We start from the raw sequence: 22,698 nt of genomic DNA on the forward strand, positions 1-22,698 counted from the left end.
ATATCTTCTTCACTCAACCAAGACGTTTCATTGTTGGGTTTCAGAAAATTTGGTGTTACTTAGAGGCTTTACATTGTCATTGAGTTATTCTTGTTCAGAGTATATGGAAGTAGTGTCTAATGAGCCTACTGTCAGGATAGTATCATATACCTCGCAGCAAGCCATTGATCACGTTGAGTTGTCTACAGTGGCTACTGACCACATCTTTACAATCCATTAGCTGGTTGGCTGGCTAAGCTACTACCTGGGTAGAGATGGAAAAATCTTCCAAGAGTCCAGATTGGGAAAATGTTCCTGTAGCTGGTATAGCTGATAGCACAGGATTTGTTGAAGACACCACTGATATTTTCCTGTTGGTAAACAAACAGGTTACTAGATAGTTATATACACAGGTGAAAGGTACACAAGAGTAAGGTTCACCATCATTACACAAGTATCTCCAACATTTGACTCTTACACTACATTTGTTGAATTGCCATTATCAGAACACCTGTGAGTTCACAAAATGTCCCAACACTGCCCTCTCATGATGTGAATTCATTGGTTACTTAACATTGACTGGTTACTGTGACAGGTAGGACTGGATAAATTACTTTATAATGTTATCATTCCTTATACTCATTCCTTCATAGTTAACATGAAGGATGTATCTCGGGTATTAATTTATCTGAAAATCAGAGTTCTTAACATCTCTCAAAATATTGTTGTGTGAAAGTGTTTTACTGGTCCTTTAGAAATAACTGAAAGAAAATTGAGGGGTCACAGTCTTTTACCCCCACCCCCTTAGAGTTTAAACACAGTATACAGTGACAATATTGGATTCTGAATTAACATAATTTTGATACCATTTTGACCTTTATTTCCAACATGTCCAAAATGTGTATGGTGACCCAGGTTTTTAATCTTGATTTTAACTGAAAATAGGTTGGAGTTTTCTTGAACAAAATAACAGCAAAAGTTACAGACTTTTATTTGCAAGGTGCAAGCTACATTGACTTGAGAAAGCGTACCTGTGGCCAATCACCATTGGGGAGTTGTCTGGCCATTAGTAGTTGGATTCCCCTCTCAAGTACAGATACATCAGGATATCTGAAATAAACAAATCATACAACATTTCCTTTCTGTCAAATATTATCAGATCCTAATAAACGATATACTCTATAAAAATATACTTTATATCGTACACAAGCCAGGTTGAACATGTTCAAACAAAAATATGGGTTTTATACCTTGGTTGTCTGAGTCATGACAACTCACATCATCTAAATTATTTGTTCTGTGGTGTTTGAAATATGAATCAAAATGATCTGAATTGCCATTATTTTTCCCTATATTTCATAAACTATGCTTGTGGAGGTATAATTACATACATCATCCCCCAAATTTTTATTCATTTTCCAGTAAAAATACCCCGGTACTTTGAGCTCAGGCTTTGTCACTACTCATCCATTGACTCATAATGATAAGGCCCCTTAGGTCGCTCATATTTTCCTTTGTTGAATGAAGAAAATGCACTGTTGATGAGGGAAATTTCTCTCCTGAAGTATGACAATCGCCATAATTTTCATGAATTTACACAGGAGATACACACACATCGCACAAATGTATGCATGCATGCACACATACATTATATAGCTTCAGTCACCCAGTCTTACCACTGATGGCTCACTTCTTGGCCAAGTGAGAGTTGCAGGCATTGCAAAGGTCATTTGTGTAAGGAGGAACATGGCTGCTGTAAAGATCTGTGACAGTCAGTGATTGGATGAAAGAGATTCCAAATTTTACTGTTCATCAACTCTGTATATATTTAACAGAAATCATTGTACATTAACTTTTAGAAAATCATCATCACTAGGAGATTAAACAAACTACTCATAGCAAAAGTTACCACCATGTGATTTGACTACAAATGTCATATTGTAGGCCAGCCTCTCCATGCAGCCATCTTGTTCCATCTCTGCTGGGGGTGGAGAGTCTGGGTGACTGAGACTAATACATTATACAAAGTCCATTATCTACCTGACAGCCATCAATCCAAGCAAGGCCCATGCAGTATTGACAATCTGTGATGTTTCAGATTCTACATATCTCCTTTCTTCACAAGATTCAAAATTCTCTCCCCACCCACCGTCAGACATCTGTTTCTTACACAAAAATTCACAGGCTTTTTTCACTTCCTGGGTAGCAGTCCTATAGTTCAACAAAAAAACACAACATTTTGTGATCTTTGTGCAAGCCCACAAATGTGCCAATATCTGATGATGTATTCATATTTCATTTATCATTTTTCTTGCTGTCGTGTTTGCTATCTCTGCAGTTTTTCCCATTTTTCTTACTACAATTGGGCATTTGATATCTGAAATAAGTCTTATTAAAATATTTCTACTGTATCAGTAATGAACATTTTTTCTGCTCTACTTTTAACACTTGGTGGCGCTGTTCATCAAGAGGGGAACGTTATTGATATATTTCTCATTATTTTACTTTTCATATCAACAAATTACATCCTCAGTCATCTCTTTGCATGGCCTGTCAGTTTATGAACCAACCATAAACAAACCAAATAGTAAGATTGAATGGATTTCTTAGATGGTGTCTGTAAGATTTGCATCAACAGAATTTCACAAAAATGCATATGGACATGTACGTCAGCTGGTAGCAATGCAGGCACTTCAAACTTTCTGTTTAATGTAAGTGAGAAAATTTGAATGGGCATGGATACAACAGATCTATAAATAAATTGGATTTTACCATACTACTGATTTGAAGTGCTTCTGTCTGCATATAAAGTGGTAAACAGCAGAGAAGACTTTCAAAGAGGCCAAGAGCATTTAGTAATGCCAGTCCTTGACTATGTAAATTAACATGTTAAGTGTCTACATACATACATACATACATACATGGTATCAGACATCACCTACACTGTCAATTGGTGAGAACTGAAATCACCCAAAGGGGAAACATTCATCTCTTTTCTTGACAAGAATTGGCACAAAGACAAGGCTACCTCTGGTGTTGAATGAGTCTACTTAAAACTCTTTTGTTTTCATACAAAGACTATGAAAGCAGTCTAAGCCTGAATAATTGTACTACCCTAGTACTACTAGAGTAGTTCTAACAAGGCTGGTAACACAGACCACAGACAATTTTCTCCTGTATTGTCAATGTACAGACATAGCTCAACACAAAGTGTAATTTGCATTGGCTAGCCTTTCTGGATATCACCAACAAACTAGAAGGTAAGATTTGTCAATTTCTCTATTTTCAACTTTCATTCGTACAGTTACAAGATAATCAAAACATGCATTTCTTTTTGCGTTCTGCACAAAATGAGTGTCTTAGGATGTTAAAATGATAAACAGGGTGGTCGACAGGAGGAATGTCTACAACATGACAAGCTACTCTCAGAATATACTTTAAGTGTGTTTGTCATGTAGTTATGATCTCAGACACATTTGGTGTTACAGATATTACCCCTTTCAAAAATGAAAACTTCTGGAGAATTTCACCACAACATAGTATACATGATGTGAAGTGACATCTGTTGTTGAAATATTCTTGAATCCAAAATAAATTCACTTGTTTACAAAAAATTTCAGTTGTTCTATTCTCAATGGTCTACTGCAATTACAACCTCAATCAATGTATGCAGTTCATCAACCATTTGCCAGAGGCTATTTACATTCAATTAGATCACAACAACAAGTGCTCAGACACTGTAATTAATTCCCTGCCCACTTGGATCATTCCCTACATAAACCAAAGACGGATTGGATTGTCTTGTCTGGATAAATACACAGCTTACTAGCATTCTAGAGACAGTATTCAATACATTGTGACTTTCACTCATTAGATTATAAAGTTAACTTTCTACTTATGTAACATCCAACAAGTTCTTTTCTGATAGACGTTAATGTTAATTGGTTATCAGAATGACATAATAGCCATTATTTCATATTTTCTTTGATTACTTACAATGTTTATGTCAAGAGGGTAAGAATCTTGAGAGAAAATAACGTCACAGTTGTGGTAAAAAAAGATCTTAGAGTGTCTCCAAATACAATGTATTACTATGCCAATAGAGAAACCTGATGAATAGGCTCAGGAAGTCACAGGTAGATGTAACTACTTATAATACAAAACATGTTTTATTTCTTTGTGCTGCAAATAACTTACTAGATAAAGTACTTACCCTAGATCATATCTGTAGCCCATTGCTGAGAATGCTTCTAATCCAAACCAAGTACCATATGTGAAACACACACCCCATGAACTGAAAACAGTCAAAAATGTAAAGAATGAAATAAAAATTGTGTTCAACAATACTAGTACTACACATAAGACTATATCCGTCCATAGGAGTGTGTCTGTTTCTCCTATATGTGTGTTATCGGCTCTCCCCCCCCCCCTCACTCTCTCTAACCACATCCCTACCCCAACCATAACCACAAAACACATAGACACATATTCAGGTCCATATTTTGTTGGTCAAAAATCATAATTTCACATCCATCCATCCACCCATCCATCCATTCATTCACATGCATCCATCCATCCACCCATCCATCCATTCATTCACATGCATCCATCCACCCATCCATCCATTCATTCACATGCATCCATCCATCCACCCATCCATCCATTCATTCACATGCATCCATCCAACCATCCATCCATTCATTCACATGCATCCATCCATTCATCCATCCACCAGAACTTGATCATTTGATGTAAATATTTGCACTATTTGGAAGATTGGAGTAAACAAACAACAAAGTGCAAAATAATCTACTATACATTATAGATAACTTACCCTTCCCATGATCCATCTCTTTTTTGTTCCTTCTTGATATATTCCAATCCATCATCAAGTGACTTTCTATGAATATATCAAAATACAATGTCATACTTTTTACAAATATATCAGAATATGATATCATATTGTCTATGAATATATAATCATCAGATCCAAGATCCAATAACCCTGTTTACTAATAAGACCACTACAAATTATCAAAAAATCCAGTCTTTTCATTCCATCCATGGTACATCAACATGTGTATACAATTACCTGATTTCATCTTTTCTATGTTCTGGGTGGAAATCATGAAAGTGTTTCAAGGCTTGTATCACAGCTGAAGTACATTCTACATATGTGTAGTCTATCATAATATCACCTGTGTATAAAAGATGGAAATGGTTTTAGTCCTTTCATCCCCTATTTCCAAGTGTACATGTCCAGTTTTATCATGGAAAACAATAGACTAAACCATAGTTTAGGGGTTACTAGGTTAGATATGATGTACATGCTATGAAAATTTCCAATATTTATAACGATACATTTGGGTTATCATCAAATGAATTTTATAAAAAAGATATGATTACAATACTAAGTATCAAAATATGTCTCAATCAAATCGAGTGCAATGCGAATTCAAACCTGGTACAAAGGTGACATATCATATGGGACATATGCATATCACTTTGTTTTGCAACACATGCAAACTTGACCGAATGGCTACCATATTTGTAGCTAAAAAGCAATATATTAGACTTCGATATACATGTACATCTGTCTTCCACTCCCACAGATAGGTAGGAGTGGTAACAGTCAAGTCATTCATTATACATAAGATGTCTGAAACTGTTCACATGTCTTTTTAAATTTCTAGTGTGTAACTTACCAAACACTTCTGATGGATTCAACAGTTCCAAGAGATGTCCCCCTCTCTTGGTCTCATAAGTAGCAAAACCACCATCTGAATTACGCATACTTAGTAACTGTAATAGTCCAAACAATCAAAGAATGGCTGTTTCAGATATATCTACAGAGTAAGTTACTATTTTGATAGTCTACATGTATAGCAAAGTGAACTTTAAACTTTTGGTATGAGAGGGTGCATGATAATTCTAAAAATACATAATTGTATAATTTCAATAGAAGTATATACTGTACTAGTCTGTATATTGCTCAATCTAACTTTCTCATTGCAATTATATATCACTGATATGTCTATAGGGGAAATGTAAAAACAGTATGTATTCATGAAAACAATTATACTAGCTCTTTATTTCCCACCTTGTAAAACTTTGATTTAATTAAAAGTGATATGGGATTACATTTGTCTGTCATTACATAGCATCAGATAGGAATTTGTTTAGTTTGTGTGAGAATGACATTGTGAAGTCAGTTATGTGTCATATTGGCATGGAGGGCACAGGTTCATTGTATATCCCTACATTATTGTATGATCCTATTTGTGAATTAGTCAGGAGGAGGGGGTGGGGGTGAAAATTGAGGGGTATTTACCACATTGACAGCATCAAAGAGTTTCTCATCTGGAATATGATTCTTTATGTTAGCACACTTCTCTTGTAGCAACATTACAGACTTCAAACCCTCAGCTGTACAATCACTAACAGTCCATCCACAGTCACGAGTACTGAATGGAAAACCACCCTATATAACATCAAATTACACAGTTTCACATTAAGAAGTCACCATGAAATTTATTTCACCAGATAACAAAAATAAGCTACACTTTCAAAGAACATAACTATGACACAAATATACAAAATGAATACAAAAGGAATATATAATTGTTATCTCAGTGATGTGGACCATGGAAACAGTTCGGCCGAAAATAATCTGATCTGATCTGATCTGATCTGATCTAATCTAATCTAATCTAATCTAATCTATTCTAATCTAATCTAATCTGTAGATAACACAAAGTTCCTACCTTGTTCATTTGTCTGTAGTATTTCTGATAATCAGGAGGGTTGTCTGGTACTTGAGTTAACTTAAAGAAGTGATGGGCATGTTGTAGACAGTTACTGAAGTCTGTTTTCTTATGTGCATCAGCTTCTAGGAATGCTTGCACTACAAATGCTGTGTCCCACAACTGAGATCCATTGGTACCCTAGTGATACATTGTGATATACATGGGTTTTCATAAACTCTATGGCATTTATCACTTATCAGTTTAACAATAGCAAGTGAGAATTATCAATTGACACCAAGTAGCAAAGCTTTTTAATGACAATACAATATCTTTTCTTTAAAATTGTTATGAGTATCTTTTAAAATAAAATGAAAAAAGTGATTAAAAAACACTTTCAAGCTATGAAACATATGAACACTAATAGACATACACAGATGCATAATTATATAAACATAGCTTCGATACAAACATGTATTGGTACACAAAAAGATCTTACAATACATTCATACAACCCCACCACCACCACCACCACCACCACCACCACACAAACACATGCACACAAACACACATACATACATACATACATACATACATACATACATACATACATACATACATACATACATACACACATACACACACATACATGCACACACACACATATATATATACACACATAATACATACATACATACACACACATACATACACACACATACATACATACATACATACATACATACATACATACATACATACATACATACATACATACATACATACATACAAAACTAAACAATTACTGTAAACTATTAATGAATACACAATGTATTCTTACATTCATCTTCATACCGTCAAGTCCAAGCCTACAGAAAAGAAAAAGAGAATATTCTGACAATGTTTAAAATACATTGCACCATGTCTAGCTGACTGTGAAGAGACTATACAAACAATTCCATTTATCAATGATGGTCTAACATGTGAAAGAAGTCATATCTGTATTGCATCTGAAATAATCAGTACCATGACAGCTAGCCTTATGAAATCCTATACACTGTGAACAAATCAACTTGTACATTCTGTAAATCAGTTAATCTTTTACACAAGTATTTTCAACAATCATTATACTCTTAGTAGTTTTATAAATGACAGACTATTAAACAAACTTTTTAAACAAATTAACAGACAAAATAAAAGTAAAACACAGCCACACATCAAAGTAAACAATTTGATATTCCTTACCACAGATAGTCTGAGATTCTATCGACGTGCTGCTTAAAGACAATAGAGTTTGGACCATCTACATGCCACCTTACTAACATGTTTATAACCTTGGAAATCTACAAAGTCAAAAAAATAAAGCTTTCAATCCTTTTCTAATTCCTGTAAAATTTGATGTAAAATAAGACCAATTTAGATGATTATTTTTCATATTTGAAATTTCCTTAGATAATCAAAATGTTGGCAGAAATAACTCTGGAAAACTTCGAATACAAATAGGAAAAGTCATTGGGAAATGTTACTGCATTTAGTAAAGAAATAATATTTACTGCAAATGGTATAATTTTGCAACAGTGAATTCAACAATATAGTTGGGAAATGTAACAACTGATCAATTGCACTAATAACACTGTATCATACAAAATTGAACCTTATGGGTGTACTGTTGGAAGACTTAATAAATATTCATGCACTTTAAAGACCTATTATCACCTTTGATAAATGATGGACATTATCATACAAAATTGAACCTTATGGGTGTACTGTTGGAAGACTTACTGGTCCAATACTAATACACTTTGTAAATCTATCATCGGCTTGGATATGTTCAAAGCATTCTTGAATAGCCTTCTGCCGTAGTCTTCTACTATGCCATGCTTCATATATATTCATTACTCCTACAAATTAAATGGGAATATCTCATGAAAAAATTTGCAATTAAAAAAAAAGGAATTATGATATATGTATTCCTGGTTATTACTGTTACATGCATTAATATATCTACTACATGACATACCATATTGACAGCTACTAAATTTTAACAGCTGATAATATTGCATACTCCAAATCAAATGTTTTGGGTCACAGCTGCTATGTTAGCATTTTACTAAATTAATATAAAGTATGTAATACTACACACAAAAGGTCATTCTTTGACTTGACTTTAAATTGTTCACATACCATAGGCTAGGTTGAGTAGCCAGCTATGTGGAGTATACAGGTCTGGTTCTCTCACATTGTTTCTCTGTGATGTCCAGTTTATACTGTCATAGTCTTCAACATACAATTCCTGTAATATCAATATTTATGGTTTGTATGATTTAAAGGCCCTGTGTGGATTCTCAAATTTAGGTGAGAAAAACAGATGTATGGGCAGAGCTATAGAAAAAGTTGGTCTTGAATAAAAGGAATACTAAAATCTAGCAAATCTGTATTGCTGAAATAATATGATAACATAATGTGACCTGAGACTGAATCATGGGCCTTTAAGAGTCTTCTTTTGCAAAGATTCTTTAGTTAGCCCAATGGTGCATTACCCTTTCTCTGGTAATGGGAGATGTTCAAAACTGAATAATAGTTAAATACTTCCACACAGGCAACAGTAACCTTACCCGCAATGAAAAACCTGTTCTGAAAATACTCGAACATCAAATACACAATGAGTAAATCATGTACATGTATGATATAATATGTTTTCTAAATCATACCTTACGGAGAGATCTGATGAGATCATCCTCAGCTGCTGTTATTCTGGCAGCATAACAGTAGGACATTGGCAAGTACACTTGTCTACAGTGGCACCACAGTGTAGAAGGATGGGCTGGCATCCAGGTTGGAAATAACCTACATTTAAAATGGTAAAAATACAATTGGGGAATATACTATCCCAGACTGCAGTGGTGAGAGGTGAAATAGCTAACTGCTAGGCCACTGACAACCCTCTGTTATCATTAACATAGTCTAAGACCTATTCTCCTATAAGTAAAATTTTCCAGGTACATTATTCATAGTAGAACAGTTACTGAAGTCTAACACTTTGTAGGAGTTCAGCATTATGTTATCTATCCTCCCCTTCTAACTTCTAATCATTGTAGTTTTATGTATAAATATATACTCACCACATCTCAGGTAATAACGTATTCATACCATCCCAACTATAACAGTTGAAGACTGCCAACCAAAACTTGCCCCAGGATGGAATATACACAGCACCACCTGAAAGTGACAACATACTACAAACTGAATGTACCAGCTGTGGATTATACATCACAGTCACTATAGCTATAAAGTAAGAGTAAGACTTAGAAGACAAAACTGAATTTTTGAGGAGACTGTACATGTATTCAAATGGAGTCTTGAAATTTCTGAAATAGAAATATGCTATGTTCTTTGTATGTTTGCAGATGTTAGAAAATTTAATATGAACCTTTTTAATGAATGATTTTAAAATCCTGTGAAGTACATTTCTAGCTTTTAGTAAGTTTTACCATGTCAGGGTTATCAGGTCCATTCACCCCCTCCCCCTCCCCTCCCTTCCCATAACTTAACTTAAAGACTGTGTAGACTATGCCTAGCCTTGAACAAGTCAGGGTTATAAGGTCCAACACCTCACCCCCCCCCCCATCAAACCCATCGCCCTATAACCCCCCCCCCCCCTTCCACTCCCATAACTGAACTTACCCAGACTGTGTAATATACTCCTAACCTTTACCAAGTCAGCATCATCAGGTACAACACCTAACCCCTCCCCCCACCCCCACCATAACCTTACTTACCCAGACTGTGTAGTATATTCCTAGCCTTTACCAAGTCAGCATCATCAGGTACAACACCTAACCCCCCCCCCCCCCCCTTCCCGTAACTTAACTTACCCAGACTGTGTAATACATTCCTAGCCTTTACCAAGTCAGCATCATCAGGTCCAACACCTAATATTCTCATTGCTGTATAATTCAATGATGTACCAAACACAGTGGCAGGTCCTTCAACATGTCTGGTGGGTAGAGAATAAAACATGCAACAATTACTTTAGGTAGCCATCTCTTTCACTTCTAGATCTATTAATTAAAAGTCCATCATCAGCTCTTTTCCTAAAATTCTCTTTTAGAATTAAAATATCCAAAATAGAAACCTGACAAATGAATTTCTAAAAGCCATAACATCATTCACATTGATTTTAATTATAATTCTATAATCTATTATCTGTTCACCATAACTCACACTTTTGATTTGAAATTTCAGGTATTGATTCAAAATAATACAAAACTAGTATTAGCTGTGGATTTTATTTCTATTATCATAATTTGTATATTATATCGATTCAAAGCTAATCATTAAATGTAAAACCATATTTGATAATTGCCATCATATTACAAACATGCTGTCACGTAAATAGGGAAAATGATAATTTCTATTTGGAATTGTATAAAATCGAACGCTTGACAAGCTACATTTGAATTTACATATTGTGATCCTCTTGATACATTTACCATCTGGTACCTAAGCTTGTTTGATAACCCCAATAATAATTTGAAATTTAAACAATTGGTCACTTGATTTTTTGAAAATGTGGTTATTTGCTGGATTATTTCTACCTCATAAGATAAATCACATGATTTTTGTCCTTTAATCATGTGACTGACTTTAACCAATACAATCATTCCCATGATTACACTGTTAGTAATACATTGGATTGATCATGAGATCATTTTAAACAGACTCTCTGATTGATCATGAGATCATTTCAAACAGACTCTGATTTATCATGAGATTATTTCAAACAGACTCTCTGATTGACCATGAGATCATTGCAAACAGACTCTCTGATTGATCATGAGATCATTTCAAACAGACTCTGATTTATCATGAGATTATTTCAAACAGACTCTCTGATTGACCATGAGATCATTGCAAACAGACTCTCTGATTGACCATGAGATCATTGCAAACAGACGCTTTGATTTATCATGAGATCATTTCAAACAGACGCTTTGATTTATCATGAGTATTTTTTTCTGATTTTACTAAATAAATGTAATTATCAATACATGTATGTGTATGATTGTATCTTTTGTACTGTTATTATGCTTCATAGTTAACATACAATGGCTTGTTTTCTTGGCAGAATTTCAACACATTCAAAGCATAGGGTTATCAAACTTTACATTTATCATTTATCTTGATACTGATAATTTCCAAACAATGTATGTTGTAAGATATTTTATATAAACAATTGAAAACTTTTATCAATATTATTTTGAAATTCTGTTTTGTTTCATATTTTGCTATCAGTTTCTTAGTTACTTTTAATATCAACCTTCTATATAACCTATACACATAACTTTATCTTTCCTAATCCAGCACCATTCCTGCCAAAATTCTAACAAACAAAAATTCTGTTTTTCTGTAACTTTCTGACAAATCTGAACTTGGTTATATTTTAGTCTCATAAAAACAACCAACGTTGAAGAATTGTGGTCAAATTTTATTAAAATGTGTTAATATTTACTACCATTTCAAGTCCTGTGACCACACATTTCATATTTATCTGACAGTGAAGGGTTGAAATGTCAATATGTCAAAACTAGAGAATGGTGAATACCTTGTAGTCACCATGTGTGTTAATAACTAATATTACGATTGGCTTTTTTTGTTGTTGAAATATTCAAAACTATACAACTTTGAACATTATCTGTAAAACTACATCAGATGGGGTCAAGATACTTCTAAACTTATGAACTTAATTTGTTTTGTATGGATTCTCATTCAACATTCGTCATCAAACAAATCTTGTCAGCAATAAATGAGTAAATGTTCAACTAGTTTTTGCACCTCAGTGGGTTTTCAAAAAGTACTTTGCTATGTGTCAGTTTTATCACTGTATTCAACACTAGCATGCTGACAAACAATTGAACAATTCAATGACAATCAAAATTATCATAATTCAAAATATCAATATCCTATTAATTCTGATATTTGAGAGTCATTTCAACTTCTACCATTATCCCTATTACCATGGTAATATCCTGTTTCTGGCCACTGTCATATCATATTTTTATTATGCTCAATTGCCTTTTTAAAAAATATTTTGGTCCTTTTGTTTTCTCCGTTGGTGGATATGTTTACAGATTAATCCTAGTGATTTGAACTGACAGGTATATCTTTTCTATCTGTTTATAGTACCTTATACAGAGACATATCTGGTGATAAAACACTTATAACATTACGAAGTACACGTCTTCCACCTCTTCCACCTCATAAACTAATCAATAACTAAACCTTGAATTAGTTTACATTGAATGTCATCCAGCTGGCTTGACAAAGTGTTAATAAGTAACAAAAACAAACCATGCAGTCATAATAATTGCTTTTATTTGTTTCTACATGGTAGGGCGAAGTGTTGATTGATGGACCTGATTTACCGAGGTCTGCAAAACATCCCACAGGGTGAACTATTGATTGACAGGCCTGATGTGTTGACGCCTGCAGTGTACAAAACATCCAGAGCAAAGTGTTGGTTGTTGGACCTAGTATTTAAGGTTTGCAGTATACAGAGTACACACAGTTAAATTAAAAATGAAGTCCTTCATACTGGCGTCCGTTCTGCTTATCCTTAATATTGGTAGTGTCTGTTTGCAGGCAACCACAGTGACAGGAGACCAGGCATGCCGTTCATACACATTTGTAGTACCACCAGGTGATATGTGTAACTGTGAAACTTTAGAGAGTAAAGTGGACAAACTTACAACAAGAGTGCAAACTTTAGAAGCTGCTGTGAACAGAGGAGGATCTAATAATGGAGCTACATATTATACTATGTCTATCTACCAAGGTATGTGATTACAAGGTCCCTTCAAGGCTATACATAATATTATATGAATGCAATATTTACCTAGATCATCTTTCTTGTGTTTGTTCACTCAACTATCAATTTTATATCAATGGTAGACTGATTGTTCATTTGTTCTTCTCATTGCCGTCACAGCCAGGTTTTGAGCCAGTTCATGTGTGTTGTTATATATCTGCTTACCGGTAATATGTCATGAGTTTCAATGTAATTATATTGACCCTGACCAATGTTTAATTGTTACCATATTATTTATAAGATTTTAGTCATCACTTTTAAATGTCTTCATGGTTCAGGTCCTCCATATCTTAGTGAGTTAGTCAGTCTCTATGTCCTGGGGCGTAGTCTATGTTCTGCTGATCATATCAAACTTTACATTTACAGCCAGGACAAAAAAACCATGGTGACAGGGCTTTCAGCGTTGCTTCCCCAGTTTTATGGACTGTTCTCCCTCTCCCTCTTCTGTCGTTGTGATAATTCCAATGTTTTTAAATGTATGCTGAAAATGCATCATTTTAATCTTGCCTTCTCTTAGATCTGGAAATCAGTTTTTATACTTTTTATGCTTGTTCTGTCTTTTAAGCGGCTCTGATCACTGTCTGTGGATTTTAGTCGCTATATAAATTAAATTATTATTATTATTATCATTATATTAAAGGGTGGTAAGCAGGTAAAATCTACCTGAGTTCCCCTATCATTTTACTGGGATTCCCACCAACATTATGGTACAATGTATTGGAAACTGTCAGTCAGTTTTACCATATTCCCTCTTACCAGGGTTCTGCAAACTTAGCAAAAACACTGCTGACCATGCATCTTACAGGGAAAATACTGAAACAAGGATTTTCATGTGTAGTTTAAAAAAAAAGTCACAAAAAACATTTATAATACACAGAATGTTCTTGAATTACACTTGGTAAAAACTTACTGGTTTTTTTTAATCAGGAACTGAATAAAAGTCAGAGTCAAAGAAAAAAAAAGTAGTGGGTATAAAAATTGTATAACCAGTTGCAAATTATTTAAAAATCAAAATGGTTTTCTCTATTCTGCCTAAACAATACAATGATAAATAAGTTGTATGGTTAATAGAATACCAATAAAGTAGGCCATCTTACTCATACTAAAGGTTATACTCTACATATATTGTACCACAAAAAGTCATAAAAATATAAATCATACAATATAAATTATTATATTTATGATATACTTAATAAATAATCCTAATATGTAGAGACAATAAATTACTACCATTTCATTATAGTTGACCAGAGTTTGGAGATGTTGTAAAATTTTTAACAATAATCATTCTGGTACTATTAAAGAAATGAAAAAATAGTCATAATATCTATGGATAGAAGCAACTTTTAACAAAAACTGTTTGGATGACAGGGTAGTAGCCATTATTGTACAACCACTGGGCTCCTTAGGCACCATCTGAGACTCACTGTTTTAATTGCATCGCCTGAAAAAATATGCTGGCTTATGAGAATGTCAGTTACATGAACAGGATTTTTTAGGTTTTTTATGAGTATGGCATAGCGTCTTGGCAGAGTCTGTGAAAACATTCACTCATGATTTTGTCTTTTAAGCCATGATTTGATTTTGTCTTAAGTCCTGATTCAATATATGGTTGTGGGTGGCATGACAACTTTTTAAAGAATTAACTTGCAGATGATGTTGGCCATATAACTTATATAGACATATAATTCTTTCATTAGTGTTACGACCATCATGGAAACCATATCATTAAATTTCCTTACCAACGTATGCATTTGTAGAAATGCAGATAAAAATGTAATATAATTATGCAGTATAATATAAATTGCGAAAATGTTAAATTTTGCACATACAAGATGGCCAGGCAAATTTTATTCATACTTTCTCAGTTTTCAGACTAAACATATTTAGTACAATGGATTGTACATTTGAGTAGAAATGTAAGCATCCGACAAATTCCTGAACCACTCACGGTTGTGAAACACAGATAACTTTTTATCTTTAATTTCACACTCTAATGTAATATTTGTATAAAGTGAGTGACAAATAAGTGTATACAAGTGGTCCTTGGGGGGTTATTTTCAGTCAAAAGGTGTGTTTCAAAGTGATTTCATTTCCACTTCAAATTGGTAATATTTCATTACAACTTATGACAAACAACATACTTGGCATGCAGTACAAGTGTAAATATATGTGATATATGTTTATTCTGTTTGGGTGAAGGTCAGTTTATATATAATTTATAATTCTCAAAAAGTTGAAAATAAATCAGTTACTCCATTATCAGAATATACCACGTTCAAAACCATCTTTAACCTGAAACATAATTATAAACCAAACATGCTGAACACATGTTGATATAATTATCAAGGACATACTTGAACTTTGTGTTGTGTTTCTTTATCTCTCTGCCACATCCTGTGGCTCTGCAAATCACATGTTGTGGCAGATAATATACTCATTAGATGTTGTCCTTACACTGCCTGACTGATAAAATAAACCTACACCTTGTTCAAAGGGTGAGGGCGCTGTCAAACACACAGTAAGGTCTCATGCCTCAAAAACAGTATGTGATTTTGTGACGTACATGTACTTTATTATGTAGACAAAAAATGTGCAACTGTCAGAATTACATTTTACCCTCTAAACTCACAAAATCAACAGAATTTTTTCAAAGATGTTGCCATGATGTTTGTGTGTTTCCAGCCTCATTCACACACTCGGTCGTAGAGTGACAACATTGAACTTTGCAAGTTAATTTTGAACATGCTTATCATGAACCTGATAATGTCAGTATATTTTGGAGAAACAGCATATTGTTCAAAGTATAACTCATGACGACTTTTTCACTTTCATTTTTCAACTCAACTCTGATGATGTTGATAGATAAGAAATGTGCAGATTTGTGGTAAACTAAAATACTTTGGTGAATTTTTTTTGGTGAATGTTGGTGAACGTAAATTAGTGTAGTGGTTTCACAGCACTGACCAGTCAAATAAGAAGAGCGCCCTCACTGGGTATAACATTTATACCAAACTATCCACACACACACAGACACACCTCTACAAAGCTAGATACCAACTAATCAGAGACCTGCATTTTACAAGCCTTATGTAGATTATGAAATAAACATTTCACATCTGTTTAATTTCTTTTCCTTTATTTTTGCAGACTGTCAGGAACTGATGACTGATAGAAACATCAAACATAAAAGTGGTATATACTTAGTACAACCTAAAAATGCCCCCAAGTCATTCCACGTATGGTGTGAAATTGACATCACTGGTGCATCGACAGTCATTCAGCGACGCATGGATGGATCAGTATCATTCAATCGAGACTGGGCTGACTACAAGAAAGGATTCGGTCAACTTGACGGTGAATACTGGTTAGGAAATGAACACATTCATCAACTAACTAGTCAGGGAGAGTATCAGTTACATATTGAGATGGAAGATTGGGAAGGCAACGCCGGACATGCTAAGTACAATATGTTTGAACTTGGTGATGAAAACGACAAATATCGGTTGGATATTGATGGGTACAGTGGAGATATTGGTGACTCGTTGACGTATCATGATGGACAACAATTCAGTACACGTGACACTGACAACGATGTTTCTGGTCATGAGAATTGTGCTGTACTTCATGAGTCAGCATGGTGGTATCGTTCCTGCCATTGGTCTAATCTGAATGGTGTTTATCACCACACTGGGAGATATTCATTTCAGACCTATGCCACTGGAGTTGAATGGAAAACTTGGAAAAATAAATACGGATATTCTATGAAGACTGTTACTATGAAAATCAAACTACAACAACCAGAATAAATAAAAAACTATAAGACCTGATCAAATCAAAATAATCACTGATCTCGCTAATATTTGACATTTTCTAAGAATTAAGCTTAAAATATTTCATTGCATGAAAACCTTGACATCAAAGATTTAACATTACGTAGTTCACAAAAATCATGACAAATTGTAAACAGTTATTAAAATTCATCACTTATAGCAGGGTTAAATTTGGTACAGCTGGTATTTCTTGATTAAATGAAATAAATTGCCAGACATATGGAAAATAATTCCACAGACAAATTAATCAGAGAAATTCCTGACTTTAGACTCAAATTTCTTTACTAAATGTGTATTGTACAATATTACCACATTTTAAGATTTGACAAGTTACAAATGTTGAACCATGCATATTCTCACATACTTCTCAGAATTCAAAAGGTGTAACATATAGTCCAGGGTTGAATATTTACAATTACCATTTAAGATCAATGTCTGTCACTATATTACAGGTCTATGGTTAGGGTAGTCAGGTCTATGGTAAATACCTGGTAGTCAGGTCTACAGAAAGAACTTGGAAGTCAGATCCATGGTAAATACCTGGTAGTCAGGTCCATGGTAAATACCTGGTAGTCAGATCCATGGTAAATACCTGGTAGTCAGGTCCATGGTAAATACCTGGTAGTCAGGTCCATGGTAAATGGCTGGTAGCTAGGTCCATGGTAAATACCTGAGTCAGGTCCATGGTAAATACCTGGTAGCTAGGTCCATGGTAAATACCTGATACTCAGGTCCATGGTAAATGCCTGGTAGCTAGGTCCATGGTAAATACCTGATAGTCAGGTCCATGATAAATACCTGGTAGCTAGGTCCATGGTAAATACCTGATGGTCAGGTCCATGGTTAATACCTGGTAGTCAGGTCCATGGTAAATACCTGGTAGCTATGTCCATGGTAAATACCTGGTAGTCATGTCCATGGTAAATACCTGGTAGTCAATGTCAGGTGATCTTTTCAAACTTGATGAAGGGTAGTTCATAATCAATTTGTAAACAATTTTTACACCAACTGAACCTTTGCAGGAACCCTTATCAGAGAGGTCTTACTTAATTCTATGTTGCTCTGAGCAAAAATTATTGTTTATTGCTGAAATTCAAGAAATTTAATATAGAACACATGGTTTAAAGTTTCCATCTGATTTTAGTTGCCATTTCTATGTCATTCAGAGTGTTCAAGTACGATAATTATGAATTGAAAGTACAGTGTCATCAAAATGTACTCATACACTTAATTTTTTCCTCATTTTTTCTCTTTTAATTCCGACTGACTGACTGACTGACTGACCCGTCATTTTTTAAGTGACCGCATGGATGTGGCACTTTGACTACCATATAATTGTAGTCACACTATCAGAGCAAAACCAGGGTTGTCCAGATCAGTAGAAAATTTAATAGAAAATATCACATAAAACTAATATTATTATTAGAAAATAATAACACACCATTTATGATATGCTTAGTATTTCTATCATTAATAAACATAAAAACTACATTAATTTGGCTTTTATGTCAGTATTAAAGATATACCTTCTGTTAATTGTGTTTTATTATGTATGTATGTATGTATGTATGTATGTATGTATGTATGTATGTATGTGTGTGTATGTATGTATGTATGTATGTATATGTGTGTGTGTACATACGTACATACGCACGCACACATGTACGTACGCATGCATGCACGCACGTACGTACGTACGTATGTATGTTACATTTGTTACAACAATTCAGCTTTTGCAGAAACTATTACCACAGCCAGAGTACTGTACTATTATTTTGGTTGAAGAAAGTTCACGACATTGTCTAATAATTGCCAATTGGCTCTGTTCATTTTCTAAACTTTAGGATGTGCATTTTGCTATTTGCACAGTAAAAACATATATTACCAGATTAAGTTATGGAAGTTGTAATTAAAAGTTACCTGTGTAACCAGTAATGTTTGAGCTAGCTTTTAGTTTTAGCACCAGTCAGGGTATGTGAAAGTAACTTAAAACTTACATTAGAACATTACATGTAACACTCCTGTTGCACCAACTGTCATTTCATAAAATTAGTATCTTTTGTACCTCAGATCACAAAAAGGATTTCTTTTTAGTGGTCTGAGATTGTACTTACAGTCCCCATCCTCCAGCTGGTGATTGCACAGATCTCAAATAACGTATCATCTCAGCTTTTTGAGCCTCTGCTAACTTGACATTGGTCATATGACATACTATTAATAGACCTGAAATGAATTATAAAGTGAAACAAATAAACAAATTTAAAAAAAAACATGTCTTCTGGGTGCAAGTATGCTATCATCCTGGCTTTAATGGTATATACATGCTGCTAATACTGCACAGTGCTGTCTACCACACACTTCTAATCCTCCTCATAGTGTGATCTGACATATGTCACACTATAGCATAGGGACCATGTACATTGGACAAGTCATACTAAACATAACTATCAACAGTATCACTTTGTGAAGCTGTATTCTTAGAGTTAAAATTTATTAAAATATCGCTGATGATAAAATACAACTTGAATGTGAGGGCATACTGTTCAATCCTCATATTTGTGTCTATCGAGGATGTTGAGGAGATTATATCTCCCCCCCCCCCCTTTTTTTTTTATTTCACAAGTCTTAGAGTCCCCTTCCAGAATCATCTTTACATGTTGGGAAAACGGCTATGAAACTAAAAAGAGAGCAGCTTTTCTTCTCTTTTACAAGTTCTGCAAGTCTACCAAGAATACTTTTTATATCCCGATAAGTCACTCAGATGTTATCCCTGTGAAGTTTTGTGAGCTACATAATGTTCACTTAGTCTATAAATTCTTACCTGGCATAAGAAATAAAGGACCACCATAATCACCAGCCCAATGTCCATCCTCAGTTTGTAACTTAGAATAGAATGCCATTCCATTGGTAGCTGATTCTTGTGCTGATTTAGCCTTTGGTAAAGGTGGGGCAAACTTTCCCTACAAATAAAAACATTGGTTATGGTTGTTGCATATACATATACAATTACCAAGGTTGCAAACATCATGTGTATTGTAAGTGACACAAATTACAAAAAAACTAGAAACAGCTGTCAAAATTGATGTATAGAGTTTTGTAGGGCAAATCTACACAAAGCATAATTACAGTAAATTAACACCAATACTAAATTTTTGATTGATAAAACACATAAGGGTATATCTTTATCACGACAGTTATTATAAAATTAGTAATTTTCACATTATCTATGAAATAAAGATTGAACTTTTCTTCAAATTTAATTGCGTTTGTATAATATATTGTTTTTTGTTGTCTATGATAAAGTATTCTATCATTTGTGCCATAGTTTTCAACTCTGTAGCATATCTGTTGGGGCTATTACATTCAACTATCACATAAATACAATTTGTATTTAAAGAGATTAAACTTCTGAGAGAGAGACGGAGTGCTCAGGAAAAACAGGAAAAAACAAAAACTTCTTACTGTATCGAGTCCTAACGAATGCAATTCTAACATATTCTGTTCTCTGTCTGGTTGTTTTCCATTCTCTATGTAATGCCAAGTCTGTCTGCCCTCTACATTCTTCAACCTCCATCTTGTCAGCTCTGTAGCTGCTTTGGTCTTATATGGACCACCTCTTCTTCGGCTGTTAAAATATGGGATTTGATAAATTAAATTGGGGTAAATATTAACATGAACAAAATACTAGTAATGGATATGATGAAAAGGTAACAATAAGACAGTGAAACAAGTCAAAATGCAAGAAACAAAGAAACAAAGAAAGAAAGCACCAAACAAACAAACAAACAAACAAACAAACAATGGCAGACCATAGCCACCAATTTTAGAAGTAAAATATTTGCAGCAGCAACTTAGTGGTTTTTCACTCTGTGTTATAGTATTGACAGGCTCTGCAGAACATTTTACAAACCTCTACGATTCAAAAAGGAAGAGCAAAATGACCCAACAAATTGTTAAAATACATTTATTACAGCTATGAAAACATACAAATTTTACAGCTATGGAAATTTGCATACAACATATTAAAACGTTCTGAATAATATTTTTAATAATACTAGTATAAAATTGGACTACCATAGTAGAAAACTTCAACAAGGATACTAAACGAAAGAGTTGTAGTGTAGTGGGACAGAGAAGTTATTAAAGATGTGGTTTAACTTCCACGTGTGACATTTTATGATGTTACTATGTGTTTACAATTTGATCTGAACAACCTCAAGATCAGGGATATACATACTTTCATAATTCATAAACATCAATCCGTGGCAACACTGCAGACACGACGAACAAGTCTTAATAAAGAGCGTTCAGATATTCTAAACACAACAAGACTACTTTGACATATAGCTGGAATGGTATATATTTATTTTAGCGTGACATCTTATATTGTCATACACGTTAAAATATTTCGAATATCGCGCTATGGTAATTAGGTCAAATACTAGCTGCAATAATTGTAGCTTTGTTTTTATTTACAACACTTTTTTATCTTTTATTTTGTGTGACTCAACATTGTTCGTTTTACTGTTTATTTTCTTACGGGGTTTACAAAAGGTTCTAGCGGAGGACCAAGAGCGAAATAGCGAACACCGCTACAGTACTGCAATCTAAATACAAGATTTGCAAATTGATTAATGCTAAAATGCTTATATCATGAAATATTGGCTTACTTGTAGCTCTTTGACATTGTGTAGGCTCCTGTGTAAACTCGTCAGCCGAAACTGTGATCTCAACTCTCCTAACTTTTATCGAATCTGAGCTGGGGCAACGAAATTGGACTTTGATTAGGATCGTCTGTGGTCACCTCATTTCGAATGTTGTCATTCATGCATTCTACATATTCTAGGGGCGATCCCGTAAAAATTACGTCACATGAGCTGACGATCTTCTAACCAATCAAATAACAGGATTACCGGCAGATAGAACGGATCACTGGGGAACACTTTTGGAGATATTATATCGCTTAACGTATTCAAAGAATTTTTAAGCACATTTTTTAATTAAATCAAAAAATTCACACTAGTATAATGTAATTATTATAATTATGGGAATTTAAAATTTCTTGAAATTACATATTCGATAGAATAAATGTACATCTTACGCACTTATTTTATGACCTTTGACACAAGCGCATCATTATCACTTTCCTTGAGTTGTTACTAGGCGCTGTCTGCTATCAAAATTTCAATGAAGAATATCGCCTGATCTCCTGTCAAGTTTCCGTAAAATTACTATTTTTGATCGTCTGGTTTCCCGAGCGTGATATCGCAAGATT

The 22,698-nt window shown here is 34.1% G+C and overlaps 2 protein-coding genes across 2 annotated transcripts; one reads left to right on the forward strand and one right to left on the reverse strand.

Moving 5' to 3' along the window:
* On the reverse strand, positions 1 to 22,213 carry LOC144433529 (lanosterol synthase-like). The gene is made up of 20 exons (XM_078121835.1): positions 22,094 to 22,213; positions 20,886 to 21,048; positions 20,245 to 20,383; positions 19,538 to 19,646; positions 10,598 to 10,719; positions 9,845 to 9,941; positions 9,434 to 9,569; positions 8,907 to 9,015; positions 8,505 to 8,623; positions 7,968 to 8,065; positions 7,564 to 7,591; positions 6,744 to 6,923; positions 6,311 to 6,460; positions 5,685 to 5,781; positions 5,072 to 5,177; positions 4,814 to 4,879; positions 4,193 to 4,273; positions 2,020 to 2,190; positions 1,011 to 1,089; positions 1 to 350 (listed from the first exon to the last, which is right to left on the reverse strand). The coding sequence occupies exons 1-20, from the start codon at positions 22,108 to 22,110 to the stop codon at positions 207 to 209; spliced, it is 2,211 nt and encodes a 736-aa protein (XP_077977961.1). The 5' UTR covers positions 22,111 to 22,213; the 3' UTR covers positions 1 to 206.
* Positions 3,109 to 18,879, forward strand: LOC144433530 (microfibril-associated glycoprotein 4-like). Its single transcript, XM_078121836.1, has 3 exons — positions 3,109 to 3,239; positions 13,117 to 13,557; positions 16,741 to 18,879. The coding sequence occupies exons 2-3, from the start codon at positions 13,302 to 13,304 to the stop codon at positions 17,397 to 17,399; spliced, it is 915 nt and encodes a 304-aa protein (XP_077977962.1). The 5' UTR covers positions 3,109 to 3,239; positions 13,117 to 13,301; the 3' UTR covers positions 17,400 to 18,879.
* Positions 22,214 to 22,698: the final 485 nt, after the last annotated feature.

This window comes from Glandiceps talaboti, chromosome 4 (genome assembly GCF_964340395.1).
Source record: "Glandiceps talaboti chromosome 4, keGlaTala1.1, whole genome shotgun sequence".
NCBI lineage: Eukaryota > Metazoa > Hemichordata > Enteropneusta > Spengelidae > Glandiceps > Glandiceps talaboti.